This window comes from Chelmon rostratus, chromosome 15 (genome assembly GCF_017976325.1).
Source record: "Chelmon rostratus isolate fCheRos1 chromosome 15, fCheRos1.pri, whole genome shotgun sequence".
Taxonomy (NCBI): Eukaryota; Metazoa; Chordata; class Actinopteri; order Chaetodontiformes; family Chaetodontidae; genus Chelmon; species Chelmon rostratus.
Genome location: NC_055672.1, coordinates 12,317,027 through 12,340,065, shown reverse-complemented (window position 1 = coordinate 12,340,065; position 23,039 = coordinate 12,317,027). Strand labels below are relative to the sequence as shown.

The 23,039-nt window shown below is 41.8% G+C and overlaps 1 protein-coding gene across 1 annotated transcript; it reads right to left on the bottom strand.

Annotated features, from left to right (window-relative positions):
- Nucleotides 1-7: 7 nt before the first annotated feature.
- Nucleotides 8-20,701, bottom strand: impg1b (interphotoreceptor matrix proteoglycan 1b). The gene is made up of 18 exons (XM_041954585.1): nt 20,635-20,701; nt 15,896-16,111; nt 14,716-14,882; nt 14,562-14,590; nt 14,175-14,209; nt 14,026-14,072; nt 13,792-13,941; nt 12,227-12,285; nt 11,748-11,947; nt 11,272-11,646; nt 9,624-10,270; nt 9,103-9,192; nt 3,430-3,649; nt 3,054-3,264; nt 1,853-2,038; nt 1,578-1,761; nt 953-1,036; nt 8-206 (listed from the first exon to the last, which is right to left on the bottom strand). Exons 1-18 carry the CDS (start codon nt 20,699-20,701, stop codon nt 123-125), a joined length of 3,051 nt encoding a protein of 1,016 aa, XP_041810519.1. The 3' UTR covers nt 8-122.
- Nucleotides 20,702-23,039: the final 2,338 nt, after the last annotated feature.

Genomic DNA, 23,039 nt, shown 5'->3' with positions numbered 1-23,039 from the left:
CTGTCTAATGAGACACAACCACTATGAACAACAACACAACACTTTAACACCATTTCCACTGGTCTACTGTACCATGCATCCCATAATCGGTCGAACAGCGACCTCGGTCGAACAGGGTGTCATCAAAGAACGGTTACTTCGAAACATTCGTTATCTGATGCTCTTAACACGCAGCATGTTCTGTATTCATTTGGCCGTCGCCACGTCTGCAAAGAGACAAGAGGGAGAATGAAACGTAGCTCATTTCAGGTGGAACCACACAATAAATGACAGGACGCCCTCGTAGCTTCATCTGCAAGCTATCTGCTCTGTATGAATCAATCAAAATAATGTTAACACTTTAAAACGAGGTACACATACTCAGCATTAACTAGCTGCACATTATCATGCATATTAATAGCAGTCTGCCTCTTTTTTTACTCATTATTAAATACTTGTTAATGCTTTATTCTGGGCATTAGAGGGTTAGGCTTAATATAAAGTGTCACCAAAACACTCTATAATATATTTTTCAACACAACACTGAGACTTCACGACATGGAAATCATTTCAAGGTTAATATTTGATCATTTTCCCAAAGTGTGTTTTTAGATCAGGGTAAAGTTCTTGTTTAAATGCTCAAGAATCAACAGTGATTTGGTTTGCAAGTGAAAAATCATCAAGGGCTACGGTACATGCACCGTGTTTTACCTTTGCATGCGTCATAGAGCTGTAAAATGTGTTTTGGGTAAAGGTTATTGTTGTTGAATATCAGCAACACTTAGACCACACAGTAGGATAAAATGCATATTCAAGTTTTAGGTCTATGAAGATATTTCAAGTTCATATTGTTGTACATTTTCTAATTACATTTCATCGTAACACTCAAAAACGCCACAGATAGTCTTCCTTTAAGTTTTTCCTGGTAGGATGTTTTGGGATTTGGGGGGGAGCATGACTCTTGCATCCTCACCTCGTTGTGTGGTATACAGTGATGGAAGTCCACCATTTCTGAGACTAACTTTTCGGATCTGGTTGTGTAGAGTTGTCTGGGGATCTGTGGAGACAGAGAGTAGACAGGCTCAGTGTTTACGATGTGCTTCAATCGGATAAGCAGGTGCGAGGTGAGTAAAAGCAACACGAGGATCTACCAGACAGAAGAATCTACTGCAGGAGATTACACCTACAGCTGTTAGTGCAGAGCTCGGCGTTAAAACTACACAGCTTTTGTTGGATTTGGTGCAAAGCCTCTTCAAAGTTGTGGATCGTGTGTTCTTTAAAAGGTCTAAACTGTGTTTGAGTCAGTGGATGAAGGCGTCTGAGCAAATACTGACCTTGAGCTACACGTAATTACAAGTAAAGTTCCACACATCAGTTTCAAACGCCGTCAAAGGAAGATTAAAAGATACATCAGACAGTTTGTCGACTTTGATGGTGAATATGAAGTTCTCCACGCAAAACAAAGATGAAATGGATGGAGGATGAGAGCAGGAAAACAAGACAAGTATTTGCTGAGAGCCTGTTAGAGCAGATTAGTTGCTGTTCCTGTAGTTTGAGGTTAGTGAGTTTAGTCTTTTGTGCTGTGCAGCACCGTGTACCTCGATACTCAGATGTATGTTTTCAATTGAGGCAAAGTGTTCCTGTTCAGACTGTTGGGATTGGGAAGAGGCAGAACTCGAAGCATATGGCAACGTGGACACCTGAGTTAAGACACCGTCATCGTTCTCAAATACGGGGTTCACCCTCAAAGTATTCTCAAAGGCATAGGGAGCAAGGGTGTGCCTGCGATGCAGAGGAGATGAGGTGGAGATGTCACAAATCACCCTGCAACAATGGCTCGAAAATATAAACGACAAAAGGCTCTCGGACTTACACCAAAGTGACCGCCTTTCTCGTGTTTACACATTTCTTGTTGATGAAAATCAAAACGCCAATGACGGCACAGACGAGGCAGAGGCTCCCCACGAGGCAGGTTACGATCAGCGGAGGGTCCACCGGCATCGACACCAGCTCGCTGCAGCGCTCTCCGTGGTAGTGCCAGTATTTACCCACAGGGCATCTGAAGACATGAGAAGAAATATGTGCTGTAAAGTTAGAGAGAGGAAAGATTTTCACTTTGATTTCCAGACAAAGAAGAAACACCAAGAAATGTACAAAATTACTACCTGTGCTTTCTGGAAAATAGAGTAACTTAAACACTTCATGATGTCATCATAAACTCTCACACTAACTGAACTGAAGTCTTACAGCAACATCCTGTTTGAACATGAGAACATCAAAATAGGAAAGCAAAATGATCTCTATGAACAGACATCAGCATATGACTGCAAAATCTGTAAGCAAGGGACAAGATTTTGGTGTCGGAAGCATTCTGCTTTCCATTAATAGTCCTTTCATAGTGGGAGTAGCATTGACCAATCGCGTGAGAGCGTGCTTTAGATGCATACAGGTAAACCATCACTATGGAGAGCAAATGAGCTTTTTATTAGCTTTTTAAAATTCATCTGTTTTAATTCATGCATTAAAATGAATTGTGATAAATTAATGATTGTTTTTAGAGATAAGCGATGTCCCCGAAGGCCCAGAGCCAATGGATTCTGAGACAGGACTAGTATTCCGGTACGAGGGATTTGATTGGTTTCCGAACAGTGTGCACACCACCTGTCGCCTGCCGAGTTCAAGTGTAAACCAGAAATGAAAAACATGTAACACTGAAGTGGTGTTCAAGAAGCCGTCTTGATTAGTCGATTCAGATTTGTGATACTCTCAGACTATATTTTCAAATCAATGCATTTGGCTAGACTAGTCAGCTGATCCCACTGTTTAATTCTTATTGGTGCGTTCAAGCAGAGGCAGACCTCTGAACTGATTTCCAAACTCAAGTAAGTCTTTGCAAGTTACAGTAGTGAAATGGGTGCAAAAAAATGGCTGCCTGATGCAAAGAAATGTGGAAAAGCTTTTGAATCTATATCAAATTCACCATCTCCATGAACATATTTCATATATAAACTTATGCTTTAAACATGCTGAGGTCATGTCTTTTTTTTTTTTTTCATTTGTCAGCTTTTGTGTACCTGCAGGTGGCTCCGTGCCCCGGGATTATTTCACACAGGCCTCCGTTCAGGCAGTAGTTTGGCTGCATCACGCAGGTGCTCTGACACGGCAGGCCGTCCACCGTGCTGTAGCCCGGATCACACAGACACTCGGCCTCCTCGGTCCAGCTGTTCACCACGCAGCGCGAAAACTCATTGCAGGCCAGGAACTTACAGGGGTCCGCTTGGTCAGCTGAAACCAACAGAGGCGGAGAGGAGAAGCAGACAGGGAGGAGAGGCGATGGCTCGTTAACATTAATGCAGCGTCCACCTGTCTACAGATTGAGGGCAGACATTAAAGGGCATTTTGATTGATGTGAATGAAGGTGATTATATTTTACATGCAAGGACTTTTCACCTGGTTCTACTTCTAAGGAGCGGCTGTCAATCTCGATGTCGAGCCGTTTAGATGCCGCGCTGCAGAAGTCTTCAAGCACGCAGTGAACAGCCTCTGTGACGTTATAAGGAACCGGCTTGTCCAGCTTCATCCTGCTGTTTACCACAACGCTGCCGTTCCTGAAGTTGAGAATTTCCAGCTGCTTAAATCCGGTCAAATTGGACTGCAGATATGGCAGAAGCTGTGGGGAAGGAAGAGGAAAGCCAAATTAATTAAATTCAATTGTTTTTTTTTTCAGCTGTTCACTTTTAATTTTTCAGAGGATGTACTGAAGAGCATTTAAAAAGATTAGTTTTCTGTTCAGTCAGTGATCAGTGAGAAGACTTCTTGTTTGCAGCAGGAACATTGAGCACAGTGTTCCTGGAAAGCAACACGCAAGCAAGATTTCATCTCAGGGGGTGAATCATTCTTGATGTTAGGAGGACAAAGATTTCCACTCGGATGTTCGGGTTAATGAAATGACGTCAGTGTAAAGTGTCAGCACAGACCTGTGTCCTCCTGAGAGGAAGACCAGGGCAGCATGGACCACGTTCTACCTGTGGTTTTACTTCCACAATGACAGGACTGAGGTCGTCGTAGCACGGCTGATTCTGAATTATTCAGGTCACATTTTACAGCGTGAATGCTATGAATAGTTTGTAATTAAATTTTGATGCAAGCATGAAATCCTGCCATTACCGTGCTGTGTAATTAGATCCAGAACAGAATTAGGGTTTAGGTTTATGAGCATGAGTACATGAGAACACAGAAAGTGCTTATTCTAGTCAATGAAGAGCCTGAGAACACAAGACTGAAAGATCAGACACTTAAAAAACAGACGTGCATGACATCAAAGCTATCTCAAGTCCAAAAGAAATCTATAATATTGGCTGGTCAAGACTTTTATGCTAAGTGCCCAACAGTTAGCATGCACGCTATAGCCATTATCCATTATCCCACCGACTCCATAGACCTACAAAGCCAAAACACAGTAATTATTAGTTGGGAAAATGGACTTTACACCGGAGTCTGTTACCTTCAATAAATTATCCTATCAGTTATTATGCCATAAAAATTTAGACGCTTGAAGGAAAAAGAAGTGAGGTAAAAGCCAAACAGCAATAACCCTCCTGACACAGGCTAGCTATTGAGCTAGCCTTAGCCAAAACTAATTTAGCCACTTTTTCTTACCCGTTTCCTTTATATAAAAAGCTATTTTGATGCTCCAGCTTTTTAGCTATGGAGTTAGTTATACCACATAAATATGGCAGAAGCAAAATCTAAATATTATGGAGTTTAAAAAAAAGTAAAACCAGGTAAACTAGTCTTGCTAAACGTGAACTAGCCTAGTTTAGCAGATTAGCAGTAAGTATCTCAGCAGCCTCTGACTCTCGTGGAATTAACATGAATTGATGTAGCTAATTAAACACTACTTTCAAAGCACCTATTAAATGCATTTTATTATAAATTAATTCATTAAACTCATTATTAAGCTGCAGTATCTACATTTGGGTCTATGTAAAGACTGAGACAATGCTAGTCAGCCTAAAAAGGCCTAAATTTAAGGTTTTACAGTTTAGCTAAAAGCCTTCACTGTCTCTGTAGTTGCTCTCACAGTTCCCGACACACCATCACCAACACCTGGTTTAAAAACCATCTGTCCAGTAAAAATACATCATGCAGCCACATTAACTCTTAGAAAAAGTTTCCACAGGCTCAAACTCGCATCTCAGGTACTTCAGAAACCAATCTAAGACTATGGGCTGATGACGGCTGTGATATTAAGGCAGGGAGGAAGTAAACCAGCTCAAGTAATGGACCTGAACCAATGCTCATCGATCCGAACCGCTCTCCTTCCAGCCACTTCACGTTCACTACAGACGAGGCGAACATCAAACAGCCTCAGTGTGAGAGGGAGAGATTACGATGCTTTAGCTGGCCGGGCTGTCGAGCGGGAGATAAGGGGCCTTAAGGAGCTCTGCTCTGATTGGGTCACTTCACTTATCACTGGCAGACAGTTTACCCAGGGCTACTTCCCGATAGCTAATAGTCTCTGAGAAAAGAGGTGAGAACGAGAGGGTCTAACAGCCGGAACAAATGGGCGACAGCCTGCAGTAGTGGACACACAGCTTGCTGTTCGGTCATCCATTTGTCTCAATGCACAAAGTCAAGTATAACATGTACACTGTAGATTAGATACCAATCTGTAGCTCTGTTGCTCTCCACAGAAGGTCAAAGCTGAGTTCTCTCCTAACAATCCTCAGCGCAGTCTTATTGTGGACTAAGGAAGAATAGAGATATCGTAGATTTCTTTCTTGCCGATACACACTACATCTTTGTGAAGACATGTAGACAGCATGGCACAAACACAACCAGAATAGTTAATAATGGTTTCAGTCTTTGGCACGATCACATAGTACGCTTCTCTGAGGTTACACATGTATCTACTGGTTCTTGTTTTGGAAAACCTAATGAAACATTCCCACTCTGATGTCGAAAACAGAAATGTCGCAAGAAATATTCGCAGCCATGAAAATGTTACGCAAAATGAAGTCATTCCAAACCTCCATGTCCAGTTTTATTGGTTGCTTCACAAACCAGTAGGTACAGGAGTAATGGAGGTGTGAGGCAAAGGCAAACAGGGGGAAATGCAAGGCACTGGGGGCTAATGGGTCTTATATGTATATACACTATACATATGACAGGCCGTGACTGTACAGTACCACAAATGGGGTCCAATATCCAACAGAACATTACATTATGTCCATTTAAATGGGCCTATAAAGGAATGTATACTTTTTGACATTCATCATTTCTATTTTTTCAGTGATTTATTCCCCAGCCTGGACCATTTTGAAATATTTGCTCCCTTGCTGCCTAAATAGCCCATTTAAAGGAGGATATGTTGACTATTCCTAATGGAATAATGACAACAGAGAGTAGACGGTAAATACTTACCAGTTCAAACGTCTGACCACATTAGTTTTGCCAGGAAGCTAAATACATCGATTAATGAGGAGAACTGCAGAAACCACGGTTTGGGCAACCATTAAATATTGGAGATGGAGTGTTATTTTCATTATTGCCTTGGATTTTGTCTGTAATATGTGTCCCTGCAACTTCATGTTGTATTTACTGATCTGGTGTAGACATGGATTATTTCTCTATCTGCCATGAAAAAAGTCTAAAACTTGACTGGAAAAATACAGAATAAAAAGTCAAAAAAATGTCTATACTACTACAAATGTCTATACTACTATCATAAATAAGTAAAAATTATTGATAATAATTAAAATATACTGTCAACTATCTTAACCCAGAAGGCACTCTATCAGAAATCTAAGCCCACATGACCCAGTAGCTCACATTCCCGCTGCTTCTTGGCATTGCAGCAAACACGCAATCCAATTTGTATAGATGCACCTCCTCAGTTAGCGGCTGAGGCCTTTACATAACAGGGAGTGCAGGGCACCTCTGAGCGAGCCTAAAAATATGTCCCCTCTGTCAACCTCGGGGTAAGCCTTGAAACTAACTAGGGATGTCAAGTGATGCTTCCAGCTTTGATGTTCGCTAATAGGTGCAGGTTTAAAGAGACACAGCCCTCACCTGCTTGCCGGCATCTAATGCAAGTTTAAAACTCTTATTTGGAGAAAAACAGCGATGTGGCCTATTTGCCAGAACAAGTATGTGCATTGGGTTTACACACAAATGCTCCACAAACTTCGACCAATCTGTGATCTATTTTATTTCAGTGTCTTGTTGCTTGCAGTAGGAAGCACAAATACTCTTTGCTCTTACTCTTTAGAACAGCAGATACAGTAATGCTACATGCGTACAGATGTCCACACAAGCCTGACTGATGTCGCACTAAGCAGATTGGAACCATTAATAGCACAATGTGTGGTGCTGGAACTGACCAGAATTACTTAAAGCTTCTTACCACAAGTCACAAACCTCTGAGTCCTACAATGACTAAGGCAGGCCCAGGTCTCATGATTCAGACTACCCTGGGCTAGTTTCCACTCCACCATAGCAACACAAAATACAGGTGCATGACTTTCCTATTTGGTTTACTAAGCCTATTATCACATTGTTCTGCTCCACATCAGTTCATTTATCCGTTGATTCACTCTGCAGGTTTATCTACAAGGCTTCAAACATGCACAAACACACTGGTCAGTGCTGTAACACAAGAGCAGCAAATGCACAAAATGCTGGATTTTGTTGGTGAGAAACGAACTAGCCTCACAAGGCTGACACTGTTCGCATCAGCATGAACGTACAGTCTCACAGCAGATGGATAATTAGCATTGCATGCTACATTATGATACAAAGCAACTTTGACAAGCAGCATCTCTATGGCTGATCACACCAGAGACCTTGTCTGCACGAAGAAATGTTAACAGATGTTTTTGTCACAGTGTTGTTCTTCACAGGAACAGTTTGACATTTAGGGAAATGCACTCATTTGCTTTGACAACAGCTAGATGAGATGATTGTCTGTCCACGTAATATAATGCTACCTTATGCTAAGCTACCCCAGTTAGCGTAGCTTAGCATAAAGACTAGATACATGGGGAAACAGTTCAACTGGCTCTGTCCAACGGTAACAAGATCTGCCTACCAGCACCTCTAAAGCTCACTACAACAACTAATACTCCTTTGCTTAATGCAGACAAAAGTGTGAAAACGACAATTTGTGATATTACAGGGCCTTTTCTTGGACAGGCACTTCCTGGAGTCCTAGCAACACTAACCACAAAGAGCTTTAGAGGTGCTGGTAGGGTGGTTTTGACAGACAGAGCTACAATGGCTGTTTCCCCTTGTTTCTGGTCTTTATGCTAAGCTAAGCCACCTGCTGACTCCAGCTACATATTGTATGAGAGTGGTGATCTAAATGCGTGTCCACACAGACCACAGAATGCTAGGCAAATTTCAAATGCGCGAATGCATACAAAACTGACGGAAAGTTGCAGGTTGGTGCAAATAGACACAAATTTGCCCAAGGTGGCACAAACTGAGGTGGAGACGCTTCCATACGAATTGGAAACTTGAGAGACAAATTTGCACTCATCCCAGGATGAATCTAGTGCTACATCGCTCATATTTGCACAAATATGCGAGACGAACATGTGTTTTGCTTTGTGTCTGGACACATTAACTCTATGCAATGTGTATTTCCCTAAATGTTGAACTTATTTATTGAGACCCTTTTGCATGTTTGCCTCTGTTGTTTTGTAAAATCTTTACATTCCCAAAAAGTAGCAGAAGCCTGTTTTCATTTTACAGCCCAGAACGTTGCAAACACAAATTTTAACAAAATGACATGAGTCACACAGAATCTAAACAGTCCCTGAAAAAGTCAAAACCTGCACACAATTAAAAAAATTAAGGCAAAACACACAATAACATGCAATATGACAGCAAGACTCACAGATAGAACTAATAGACCTGAGCAGCTCCAGCAGAGAGGTCTAATGTCTAATGTAAGGAAAGCAAAGCTGAAAACTAAAGATGAGTGTTTCAGAAATGTAAGGTGCATTCAGATTGTTAGATACTGCATTCTGGAAAGGTTAGTTAAGTAGGCTAAGAGAAAGGTCATGCTCTCTCTGAGGCATTGGAGATGTAGTTCCAATATGGAAAAAAAAAGAATACCGGTATGGAGGCTAAAGTTGTCTGTCTCCTAAGCCCAGATTTACTGGAAGCTCCAGGGTTTGGCGAGTTTCTGGACCCAGAGTGCTGTGTCTGAGTGAAACAGAGTAATTCTTTATACTGCTGACACAATGGCTCCTCTGAAATTAAAGCATTAGCATACGGCAGATTTGATCAAGAATTTGGCGATTGCTTAAAGCCTTATCACACTTTGTAACATTTTGATAAAAAAATCTAGATAAATTTATCATGATTTACTGTTAATTTGAGGATTTTTAAAAAGCAGCAGTGAGGATAAGGCTTACTGCAAAGTGCATCCTCACTTGTGCAGGACAAGATTTAAATTGAGCACCAACTAAAGAACCAATTTATGAAAATATCATCTGAAACCTAAGTTTAACAGTATATATTGCACAGATGTACTGTATATCTACGACACATTTCAGCTTGGGCTACAAGTAAAGCAAATATGACAATGTAGCATGCAGAAATATGACATCCAGCACAAAAGCTTGTGTACCTACCAGCTCAAGAAAGGTATTCTCCAGTGATTTATACTCTGGGGAGCTCCTGTTGAACAGGTCATCTGAAAACATCATGTTAGTGACCCTCAAGCTAAAAAAAACCACTAACTCTTTGTTCTTATCCACTACGGTCAACAGAGGGGTGCTGGCTTGTCTCATGGCCGGTGCAGCCGTGGATTCGTATGGACGTTCGTCTGACTCTGAGGGGAATCCACTACCGCTCTCTTCCTCCAGGGGTTCGGTCACCTCTGCCTCCGTCCCGTTCTGGCTTGACCCAACATCCTCTTGAATGTTGGAGTTGTCAGGAGGCAGGTCTGTTGAGACGGAGGTCGCTCCACTGTGTCCACCACTAGCTTCATCCCTGTCCTCGGGGGCTTCGCCGCTCTCTGCAGGGGATGGCAAAGGCTCTGCATCTGTCTCTGGTTCAGTTTCTGGTTCAATGCCTTGGACGGCCTTCTCATGAGATGATGGTGTGGAGACTGGGACTGCCGCTTCTATGACAGATATCTCAGTAACTGTGGGACCTGCAGACTCTGCAGGTACATCAGTGTTTTCTTCTTCTGGCTGGAAGTCTGGAGTTGCCAAGGGAAGGTCCTCATTTTGCTGCTCTGGATGTTCCTCAGGGACCTCGTCAGCAGGTTCGGGTTCTTGTAAAATAAAATCAGAAAAGAGAATTAGGACCAGAGGGAGTTATTTTGTGCATTGAATAAATATACAGATGCAATTTAGGCCAATTTGTCATCTAATTCTCACAAAGAAAGAGAAAAAGCTTATTTCTCAAAGCAAAACTTTTTTCAATGATCTCTCTGTCCCACTGTCTGACAATACAACATATTCTATATCAGCATCATTATCATCACAAGATACTAAAGGCTGTATGATTTTTATAAAGAGTGAAACATTCAAAGGCTACATGTTTTGTTTTTTGTTTATGGCTGCATCAATCCATCAAATTAAAATACTGGAGACTGTCTTGGGCATCATTACACACACAATTCCCTCAAAATTCATCTTGACAAGCCTGACACATTCAGCATCTTTGGAAACTCCACTAGATTTTATGAAGTTATGTAGGTTTGAGCAAAATTTGGCTGCACAGCATGAGTTTGTAATGACTCGACCACCAGCCGGCCGCTGCTCGTTAATGGGTTTTGATATGATGTATTGCCTCAGCAGGGCGCATCTCCACGCGTAAAACCAAACTACCAAGTCTAATTGTACGGCCATTTCCGTTTCCTATGAGAGGTGGTTGTGCAGATGTGTGGGTAGAAGGTTTATTTGGACAGTCTGAAGTTACTCTCAGGGTCGGGGTTAAAACGAGTCATTACAAACTCATCAGTGATGTGTTCTCTGTATATACCCCAATCAGCTGTTCCTGTAATTGTGCAGCAGTGAACTCATCCTTTCCCACCGTCAGCAGAATCAAGACTTAGAAACCAGACCATGATGGCACAGTGTGGGTTAAGCTGCAGTACAATGATGAGGTTCTTCCTGCTTTCTGTCAATAGCTCTCAGTTTCTCCACACCGCATTCTAATGTTTGGTTAATCAATAAAGCTTTGAGTTCATAAACTTGTCTCTCCTGATTGAACGTCATCATCCTGCTTCAGTCTTACCGTCTGTCACCTGCTCGTCAGGCTCAGCCTCACCTCCATCCTCAGGCTCGACTGCTGGTATCTCCTCCACCTCTGGCACTGCCTCCTCTTCCTGCTCTGTGATAGCTTCCAGTATAATGTCTCTGGGCTCCTCAGCAGTGCCCTCAGTGGATTCCTCCTCTACTCCCGCCATTAAAGGAGTCTCATCGTTGTCGGCTTCTGGGAGAACGTTTGGGATGAAAGGCACAAAGGTGTGTGTTTCTGGTCTGATTGTGGAAGCATCCAGAGAGTTTTCTATCACTGCCACAGTGGGGAAGAAGCTTTGGGTGGGAGCAGAGTCCACTGTAGGCGCCTGTGTGGTGTCGCCCTCAGAAACAACGCTCTCTACAGGGTTCATGCCGAGCTCCGCCACCGGATAAACTGTTGTTACTGAAAAGAAAGAGCAGAACTTTTATACAGCATTAAAATCCTTTTCTGAGCACTAACCTCATATTTTATTCAGCTGAACATCAGTATAATATTATGCTTACCAGCCTCAAAGCTGAGCGTCTTTATGTCCAGCGGTAGTGACGGCTCCTGTTTTAAGGCCTTAACGATGATGTGCTTCAGTTTAGGAGCATTGACATCCTCATCTGTCTCCATATCAGGCTCCTCAAGACCTTCAGGTTCATCGTTGAGCTCTGTATCTCCATTAAAGACCACGGCGTAACGCACAGACACATCCTCTGAGCTGGTCAACACAACAAATCATGTCAGAAACCCTCATAACGGGCAGACCTCACTGGTAATGGATGTCTGCTAAGGCAATTTCTGAATCGTTGTATCCCCAAAGAGGTTATTTTTGGGACATGAGCAATAAATTGCTTCAATAAAAGCCACTTCAGGGGAAAAGTAAAAGAAATTCATGCTTTTTACTACGTTGTTTTGTCAAAATCAATCAGGATTACAAAGCACAATCAAAATGCCAAAACGTAAAAGAAAACCTTTCATAAAACTTGATGCAACCCACCGATATCCCAGAACACGAATCTCTTTGAATCCTGGAATTTTTTCAAACACATGAAGTATCTACACAAAGAAAAACAAGATGTCAGAGCAGAAATAGATGTGAAAGAAACACAAGCATTTGATCCCCAATCTTTCTGTTTTGCAGTTTTGCGCTTTGCTCTCCAGCAAAAACTATGTATCTCTATGTTTTGTTATTATTTATAACTGAAGGATTAATGCTCCTTTAGGAAATGCTCCTGCATCTTAGGCCTATAAAACTCTACAAAACCCAAAGAATTATCTAAGATGTGCATTTTCACAAGCCTTTCTTCAAGGCTGGTTTTCTTATTTCATGAAAAGTTGACATTTTGGAGACACTGGAGCTGCAACGATTGGCTGACTGATTGATCAGTTAATCAACAGAAAATTTTAAGCAAAAATGGGAAACAGTTCCTATTTCCAGTGTTTCAAATGGGAGAATCCTATGATTTTCTTTGTCATACACAATAGCAGAGTGAATATCTTTGGATTTTGGGCAGTTGATTGGACAAAACAAGACATTTTGCAAGACATTTCTCCTTGCACTGTGGGAAATTGTAACAGTTTTTTTCACTTTTTTAGCATTACGAGTCAAGGAAATAATGAGCAGATTCATCAATAATAAAAATAATTGTTAGTTGCGATACATGTGTGACGCTAAAGGCTCAGTGTTGTGGTTCAAAACTGCAGATGTATGGTCATAAAGGAGGGAAAAGCAGGCAACATGGCAGCAGAACATTACAATGATCAAACTGATGAGCAGCGGCCTTTATACATGCCAGGGAGCTGATTAGGGGATTGGGAACAGGTTTGCATGGGGGTGTGGAAGTCAGGTGAGGGCTCGGGGAGGGAGTAGGCTCTGAAATTAACTGACGGCAGGTGTGACAATGCAAGTAATATTAAAATTTTGTTATAGAAAGACAGCAACATGCAGATGCAGAATCTAGCAGGATTATACTGTGATCGTCCTGAAAAAATAAGAGCGTGGTGGTTTATTTCACCTAATTCTCACTCATTTCTTAAGAAAGAAATGATATACTAATGGTGTTACTGCAGTAGAAGTGATGCTTAAGCGCTCTGGTTAGAGTCTGAGTCAATGCCTTCTTAGTCGGAGATAATCTATATGATTAGATCTTACTATTTCAGGCTTGTGGTCATTTAGGAGTCTTACCTAAAGTCCCTTGGTTGCAACCTTAAAGCTGTTAAATCAATCAGGGTGAGTTTTACACCTCACAACACAAGGTCCTATTAGGTGGTTGAGCTCACCGCAAGAAATCTTTCATAATGATGCTGCGACAGAATGCTTTTGAAGGGAAGAATATAGGCCGAGACAAAGGAGGAGATTTTGTTGCCGAAGATGTCCCAAGTGACAAAACAGAAATGTATTGCCCACAATTGCTTTTTTTATGGAGAATTTCAGGGCTTCATTACCCTCAGTAAGCTTTTAAAACATAGCTTTGTTATCTATGTTTGTAGAGAGGTCACACATGATGCTCAGAGGACGGCCAACATTTACCATGGGTCCTTGAACTCACCCCTGGCTCTCACCTTGTCTGTGAGCTCTTGTGTGATGTCACTGTACTGCGGGGCCTCCGGGTCACTGAGCAGTTTGCTGTACACCGGGTCCACGATGGTGACCTTGAACTCAACAATGTAAACCTCATAGTTCTCTTTTATCATGTTGGGGTCTTCTTGGATCTGGCAAAGAGAAGCCAGATGACCTTGTTATTAGACTGGAGCCTCTCAAAACAGTCAAAGGTGGTCGTTTGTGGTTAGACTTACCACGCCTTCCTCAGTTGGTAGCAGGATCAGTGGCGGTGTCCAGGTGCCTGAGACAAAACAGCAACTCGCCAGTTAATTTATGATGTGACTGTGAAAATGTATTGATAGTGGCTTTCATTGAATGTTAAGTATCGATGCATTAAACTCACATTCCCTTCCTGGCTCTGGGGTTCCAGCAACATCTCTGGAAATAAAAGAGGACATTTGGAATTTAGTTAGACAACAATAATCATTTGCAGCTGAAAATTTGGGTGTTAGAATCCCTCGGCTCAAAATAAACATTCATGTTTCCCAAATATTCCTTTTTTCTGCTTTTTTTAGGCTTAGCTAGTTTGAACATTTTGAGCAGAGGTGTTCATGCTGTAGCTCCTCTGATGCTGTCACGTTTTCAAATGAAAACACTGATAATTATTCACCAATTATTTACCACTTGGCACGGTTTAAAACTGACTAAATGTTTCCTGACAGCATGACAGCATATCCACCCAGGAAACACGTTTATTACCGCCGAATTTAAGAAAACAGTCTGAACATACCCTTCAATTTCAGCTTGCTCAGCTACCCTCTGGAAATAAGAAACAAGACGTCAGCAATCACAGGTTCACACTGAAGACTGACGAGAAAACAGCCAGAACAGACTGTGATTAAAGCAGACATGTTGTCTGTGAAAGTGTTCTGTCCTGGACTCACTCGGGCCACCATGTCCAGATGCTCCTGAGAGCTGCTGAAGTTCTGGGCCAGGTCGTCCATGCAGAGGTTTTCATGCTGGCAGGTGTAAACCCAGGCTCTGTACTCCTCGGAGTTTGGGACCCTGTCCAAGAAGATCCGGAACGCTTCCCAAATCGCTTCCTGACAAACTGAGAGAGATATCGCAGAATAAGTGTGTCACAGTAGTCAGGAAGACGTCTGAATACATGCCTCCATCTAACGTTATAAAAGGATGAATAGGATTGTTGGTATTGATCCTGCATGTGGAAAGTTTGCTGTGATTTAGCTATTTATCTATAACATAAAACATTTCCCTGCTGCTTTAGAGATGAAAACACAGCACAACAATAACTCACAAAACATATTTAGCGTGATGTGATTGGGACAGCACACAAAGGGTGTAGTGCCAGTCTCAGGGAATGTCAAACTGTGTATTTAAGTCGTTGCATGTCCGTGACATTTTTGTGAATATTAAAATCATCAGCACAAAGACCCCCTGAACCTACGGTGTGTTTTATCAGCCTCTGTGGGGGAAACAGGGAAACATTGTCCAGTGTCTCGATGTGGGAAAATCATTCTCTGACAAATTTATTTTTGGGACGACATGACTACCTCACCTCATTCTGAAATCATATGCCACAGCTGCTGCCATGGAACAATCTGAATCACTAAGCAGTTCTACCAGCCAAGGTGTCAGTCTTAAATCATACAAAATCCATCTCTCCTGGACAAAGGACATTTGCATATGGCTTTGTTAAATCGAGTGCTTCGCTATGTGTATCCCTAAAGTTAGAAAAACAGCTTCAGCACATCATTCAGTGGCATCATGTCAACTTCACTTGGCTCTAAACAGTTAAGACAAATATCAGACATCTATAATATTAAGCAACATGCATGCATTTGTACATTCATTTATAAGCTTTAGAGAATGGTGCACATTTGAGAGGATTAAAACATCTTTTTTTCCTCTTTGCAAAAAGTTCCAACTGCAACAAACATCAAAGCAGGCAGCTATTTATCCAGCTGCTGAGACATCTCTGTTTGACTAAGTCAATGTTATAGGAAAAGCTTATTTGTTTCTCTATAGAATGCTCATTCATAATTTTGCGTAAAATTTATTCAAGCTCCCATCAAAGTCTAACAGTGGATGTTTTCCCTTTACCTCTGAGTTTGTAATACGTCCGATGGCTGCTGATGACTGCTTTCACCGTCTCCTGGGGACACACTTTGACCCCTGTGGAGAGGACCGCTGACCTCTTCGTCCGACGTCCGTCCTGCTCCTGTCGGACATTTGTGGTGTGTCTGATCGGCCTGGAGGCTTCTAGAAAGTGTCGGTACTTCACATCCCTGAGTCCAGAGAGGCCGTGGTCATGGAGGTCTGCAAGAGCAGTCAGTGAAGTTATGAGATTCAGACGAAATCTAATAATGTGCCTTGAGTTTTACAGTTTTCAGCATGTGAAATATGAAACATGTGAGCACGCCAGGATCAGTAGCTGATAGTCTGTTGACGTCCATGTAAGTGTGAGATTTGTCACTTAGCACTGTTTCTGTGGATGAGTAACTGACGAGTAACAACACAAAGCCGAAGCTCTTTGTAGTAATTCCTCTGTAGTTAATCCTGCACTTACAGGAAGTTGAATAGTTTGTATTATTTGCATTACTGGAGTTTGTTCCTTCGATAGTTGCAATATTAACAGCTTCACAATTGAATTACTTGTAATATAAATGATGCAAGCACAAAAATGCTGAATGCTGGCAAAAACCCTGCTTATCTAAGATAAGGGTATGACTGATGATTGATTTTTGATGACATAGCCATTAAAGATGTTGCCTTTGACCTTATGGATAAAAGCAAAACTGGTATTAGACACAGTTTTTGCCAGCAAGAAAATACTATTTAAGCTTCTGGCAAAGCAAAGTGTTGTTTTAAAGGGACACTCCACCAATTTTACACACAAAGATTATTTAACTCACAAATGGAGGACTACTCAGCAACAACCCTGATGATGTCACAGTGACATCACAAGGGTCATCTCAGATTGAGACTTGAGTCTTTGGATATGTTCAGAATCACATACTAACAAACGATTCATACTAAGTATGACGTCAAGTTGAGTATGTAGTGCTGCACAGTGGATTTTGGAACACCCAGATTTATTAGCAAGCTTCCTGGACAGAGTCAACTGCCCCGAAATGCAATCCGTCTCTTCAGACTGTCCAATGGAGGACTAAAATGATGAAGAACAATTCTCAGGACCTGGGTGTTAAGGTGCAGTTAACATTGGCACTAATTTGCTTGAAATAATACTTGAAAATATTACATTGAGTGAAAGAGGTAATGTTACGTAATGATAAACTATTTTTCTTCAATGGTAGCTCAGAGCGGTAATGTTGCGATCAATATAGTCATGTGATGCATAGAGGATGTAATGCTTGAGTCTGCTGGTAACAGTATACTACTTACAGTCCACACATTCATCAACGTTCAACTTTGATCATTCTTTTTATTTAAAATCTGCCTCTTTCTACTCCCCCAAATTGTGCAAGAAGTGAACTACCACTAAGGAGTGTTTATTTGACAGATCCTTAATCCAACAGGTTACGTAACGGCATCTGTCCAGCCCTATTCCTGGAAGGTAACTGCTACTTGCTCTGCTGCTGCCTATCCAGTGAATAGCATCTGGCTTTGCAGAGAAAAGTACATTATACATGGAGGGTCCCTGAGAGTCTAATTTAAGACAATATAGCAGAAACAAATCCTTTGTATGTGTGATTTTGTATTTCTTTAAGGTGCTATAAATTATTATTTGAGTCTTTAAATTCACTGTAGAGTAAAAATGTCCAGGCCCTGAAGCTTTGAGGTGCTGATTTGTGACTGGAAGGATATCGGTGTGAATGCTGGGAAAGTGCTCAGATGTGTCTCTCTGAGTTCTCTCTGAGGGCCAACTGGGTGAGATGCCGATGGGCGACTTGACCCACGTTGCATCACTGAAGCTGCTCAACAGTGTGAGGATGAGTTTGTACCGGGAGCGTCCCGGTGTGACTGTGCAGAAATGCACACATACAGCTGATAAAGCATACACGTGCACAGCAAACCTTACCAGCCTTAAACACAGGGTGTATTTCCATAATTATGTCAGTGACATGCTGCACACATTCTGAGGAGAAGTGCCCTAATTTTCTGATCACCTTAGAAAAGAAAACAAGCTCAGTCACCCTGGTGAGGCATTACAGGAAGGTAATTCAACATCATTACACAAGCCAGTGCACCACTGTCTAACACAGTCCCCCCATTGAATAAAACTATTTTCGAAGAAAGGCACTCTTTGTGATGCCAGGTGGCAAACCTCAGAGGACTTTTTAAGACAATAAGCCAGGATTTGTGAGCCCCAAAACACAGATTCAAGGTCATCAGACCCAAATAACAAACTGTGCCTCCACTGGATTAGGGAGCAGAATGAAGGTTTCAGAAGAATAAAAAGAGCAAGTGAATGTAAATAATAAAATCACTGTAACATGGACCCCAGAAACAGAGCATTCAGCTGGAGATGCTGCATTTTTAAGAAGATAATGAAGACAAGAGGGAAAACTCTCTACGTCAAGTTGTGCTGTGCCGCGTGGAGGTCCAACGCTGGACCACAAGTAGACCAACACAAGAGTCCACAGACTCTCTTACAACATGCCACTTGACCCAAGTGGCATGTTGTAAGATGCAAGTGTGTTGGCAAGTAATAATAAAGGCAGGTAATAATAAACTTAGGTGATTGTCAGAAAATGTACAAAAATGCCAAAGAATGTTTAGGATTAGGGAGATGAATTATTATTATTATTTTATTTTTCTCTGTTTAATGTGATTGTAAACGATTGTTTACAGCTTTTTGGATTTTCAACTGTTGGTCCAAAAAACAACAAATCTGTAAATATCACCTGGGCTATGAGACTGTGATGAGTTCTCTATACTACTTTTTGACATATTTATGTTAATCAAAGTTCAACAAAAAATAAAAATGATTTACCAGTGATCAAATTGATCATTAATTATGACCATGATAAAATAATATTAAAAATAACAACAAAGTGATGGATATGTTGGATCTTAAAGATTACTGTAGGAACATATCATTGTACGATGTTATAGCATTAATCAACTCAATGGTGAGCTCTATTATTAGAACATTATATTACACTCTAATGTGGACAGGCAGTTAACAATAAACATGACACAAACTGAAAACAGCTATCTGAAGCTTCGTAGTGTCCCTCACAGGGCTTTTACGGCAGTAAGAGGTAGAAATAGTAAGTTTAAAAAAAAATCAAGCCGAGTACAGCAAGCTACAATAAAATGAAAAGTTCCAGAACTTTCTCTTTTCACAAAAAAAGCTGTCCGAAAAGTGTTGCAAAACTCTTGAAAGATGGCAAAGACGGTACTTTGTTTGTATTTTAAAACATTTTAAAGGCCTGATTGTAAAGTCTGGATTTGATTTTACTGGCTGGCCTGGGACCAGGTAGTTAAACCACAGGACAGATGTGAGAATATCACTGAATTTGGAAACAGCAGAGCACAGTCAAATGCCAAACAATTTCTCATCATCTTGAAACCGCTGAGGTTAGCCTGAATTGTTTTACACAATCTTTTTAGCGTGACATTTCAAATGTAACTGAAAATCTAAGATTATCCCTCAAACTTAGAATTAAAATTCAAGCACAAAAACGGTTCCGAACACAGGCATTCATTGATGTTTTGCCTGACATGAATGTCAGAGCACGAAAAGAAAAAAACTGTGTTAATCACTGTATTACACACAAATAATCACCTCTACAATGAACAATATTGTTTTCCTCAAATCCAAATTTGGCCTGACACCAAGAATATGAAGAAAAATGTGTGGCCATTGACATTTTAGCCTGAAGCTGTATGGGCTAATATTGCCCTGTTCAGTGTCTGTCAGGCAGACCCATTCACCTGCCAAACCTTCCTCTCCCAAACATTTCAGCAGCTCAGAAGGCGTCCTGATATTTAGCCGCATCATGTGTATTTTCATTAATGTCACCCCACCAGGACTACACTTGAACGGGTTTATCGTTACTCGGTAAGCTTGCAGCCTGACCTGCACATGCAGAGACACGAGGGCCTGAGCAAGAGGAGGGAGCTGCTGAGCGGCCCTTAATGCCCGGTGCAGCCGCAAAAAGGCCTCACAGCAGAATTACAAGCCAGAAAAGATTAGCATCCTGCGACACTGGGAACAGAATGGCTTTTGTTTCCCTTTAGGATAATGAGCTCACCCGGGCACATCACATTGAACGAGACAACCAGTGCGGACACAAATGTTATCACTGGTGAAACGATGCTATCTTTCTCAGTGAACATCTATTATATGTCTCTGCCCGTTTAATTCATAGTGAATATTCATGACCTTCAAAGTGGCTCGCAAGCTGCCTGACGTTTCTAAAAATCAAAGATCTATTTGAGGGTGAGCTAGCATTGTGCAGTTTGGCTTCTTTAAATAGCAGAGTCACACAGACACACCTCTAACTGGAAAACCCTGCTGAAGTGGATCACCACCTCTTTACGTCTCCTGCAGTGCAGTAGAAGCACACTGACAGAAAACCTGCAGAAAGGTCTTTACACCAAAGGATCATTTGCCATCAACTAAACTCAAAAGGATGTGCACAGTGACCTTTCCTCTTTCATATGCCAAATTTGGGCCCCTCTTGAGCAGACCTAAAGGGTTAGGCTGTTGTAACTTTGTTCAGAAAGAGAAATGGAGTTGTCCAACACTTTTACATTCAACCACTGAAAAAAACATCTCTTCCTCCAATCATACTACAAAGGCAGGAGCTAAAAGAAAAAAATCTCAAACATGTGAACAGGAAAGCCCGGCCTCCCTGCAGGATTCTTACCTTTGATTCGACTTGCTTGGAGGGTAAACAAACACAAAGTGAGGAACAGTCCTGACTTCAAAAGCATGATGGGCTAATTTATGTGGTTTTCAAGCCCGAAGTTGTCATTTGTAAGGAGACTGTTGCAAACAACAATGAAATCCAGAATCTCTTTATCTTGAGTCCATTAGCAGAGTTTGCAAAAGTGTCCGCATTGGTGCTGACAAGGTCTTCAGCTTGTTAGGAGGGAGTCCGGTCCACTCCTGCGTGCTCCAGATCAGTTCTTCAGCTGCAAGTTAGTTCCTGGATGCTGTTGGATCCCTGTAGACAGCAGAGGTGGCTGCATGGATGGACGAGCAGAGGGAGCGAGGGAGGGAGGCGAGGTGGAGGAACGAGAGGCGGTGAACTGATGGAATTTTGGCTCCGGAGTTTCCCTCTGGGCCGTCAGTGTGACAACACTGACGAGGTTAAAAAAGCAGGCTCCGTTCTGAGTCTAATCTCTTTACCTTCTTCTTGCTGCTTGTAATCCCTGCAGGGCCACGTGGCCGCCAGGCCTCATCCTGTTAGCCACCTTCTGGACCCTCATCTGTCAGCTGAAAGATCTTGGGGATCTACCACCCAGCCTAGACCAGAAACCTACTCCCCGCAGTCGCCCCAAGTTTGATCACTGACGCCCTCTTTGTGTTTCGGCCTCTACATGTCACTGTCCAACTGCTAAACCCTTCCTCTTTTCTCCCTCAGTCTAGGTTCCTCCTTCCTGGGTTCCCACAGCAAATCCCTGCTTCTCAGGCCAACGATTCTGGGTGCCAAGTGAGGTCAGGATGGTAAATTTTTTCTGTACTGTACCTCCAGCTACTGTTCACACAATGAAGCTCATTCTCACTCGAGCTGCGACCCCAAGTTCAGGCCTCTATTCGAACAGCACAGTGCAGGGTCTGCACCTAACCCTGCTTCTTCCTTTCTGCTGTGTTTTGGCAGTTGGAGATGTTTGATCCTCCTCCTCCGTTATCTGCACATGTGAGATGGAGGACAAATGAACTCCACTTCCCGAAGTGTTTTTTCTCGCTCAATTCATCGTGAATAAAGCTCTTCTTCTCTTGTCCCATCCAGAGATATTTTGACAGATATACATTCGAAGCAGGATCAGGATCTGCTACTCTACGTGTCCTCTCTTCTCTCTGCGGCTGGCTGCGGTAAAACAAGTGAGGAGAGGCAGAGGAGGTACGTGTGGCCTCTCCTCACACAGTGTATCAGGGTGGGGAGGCTCCGTGTTGTTAGTCTCCACCCTCACCTCTTTCTGTGGAGAGGATTAGCCACACTTGTTGGTTGTTAACAATTTGCTGCAGTAAATAAGCCTCTCCAAGAGCAACATAATCCATCCAGGCAGTTTTCTGAGACAGTAATCTGATCTTTGAATCAATGACTGTGCTCAAAACAGTGTTAAAGCAGTGTTTTGGCCGTTTGGGGGCGAAACACCACAATAAATCCAAACTTCACTCTTTCCTTTTAGTTTTGCTGTAGTCACCAACTCTTGTGGAAGATATCTGGTTACCAGCTATGTTCACCAGCTCTTTACTAACTTCATCTGCCAGTCGTTTGCTGCTGAACAGTGGGGTTTTTGCAGAAATCAGCTGTCTGCTTCAGCTGGAGATGAGCTATGAGCAACACTTTTCACATTATACTAATCATTACTTAGCACTGCTATAATCTTTAATTGTGAAAATATGGTAACATAAAAGGAGAGTTCAAGAGACTCATCTAGATGCTTTTCAAGCTTTTTAGTGTATTCTCTTCCTCCTTTAAATAGAAGAATGTTTGTGTTCACAAACTAAGCAAATTATCCTTTTCATTTTTTTTAACAGAGCACCTTCTTTTTCCTGCAGACTTTCTTAACTTACCTTTTTATTACAGTTAATTTCCTCTTGTGCGCAATTTATCTTTAAATTTGATGATTATGATTGATAAGATTACAGAGAGATATATTTTGCGTCTTGGTCAGAGGTCAGTGTTGAAATAAATTCTGGCTTGTGCAGTTGGCAGAATAAATCATACCAGTGCTCTACAGCTCAACACTCAGTGTCAAAAACTCCACAAGGTATTGCTAAGTTTGCATTTACGAGGCAAAATTGCTGTGGGCAAAAAAAGTTCAGTTAGGCATTAATTTTATTTGAAGTTTAGAAGGGTGATCACAATTTAGTATTTACTGTAAATCTTTTGTCACTTTAAACCTGACCATTCCAGTATATGACCCTGACCCAAATCCTTCAGGATTAGGGTCAGGGTCACAGATCAGGTTTTGCAGCCAAGCTTAAGACAAAGTTTTCTGATTCAGGATAAAAATACATAAGTTTAAGCCTAAAAGAAGCTGACACTAATGCAACATTACTGTTGAATTTTGGCATCATTTATGTATAAAAGCATCCTAA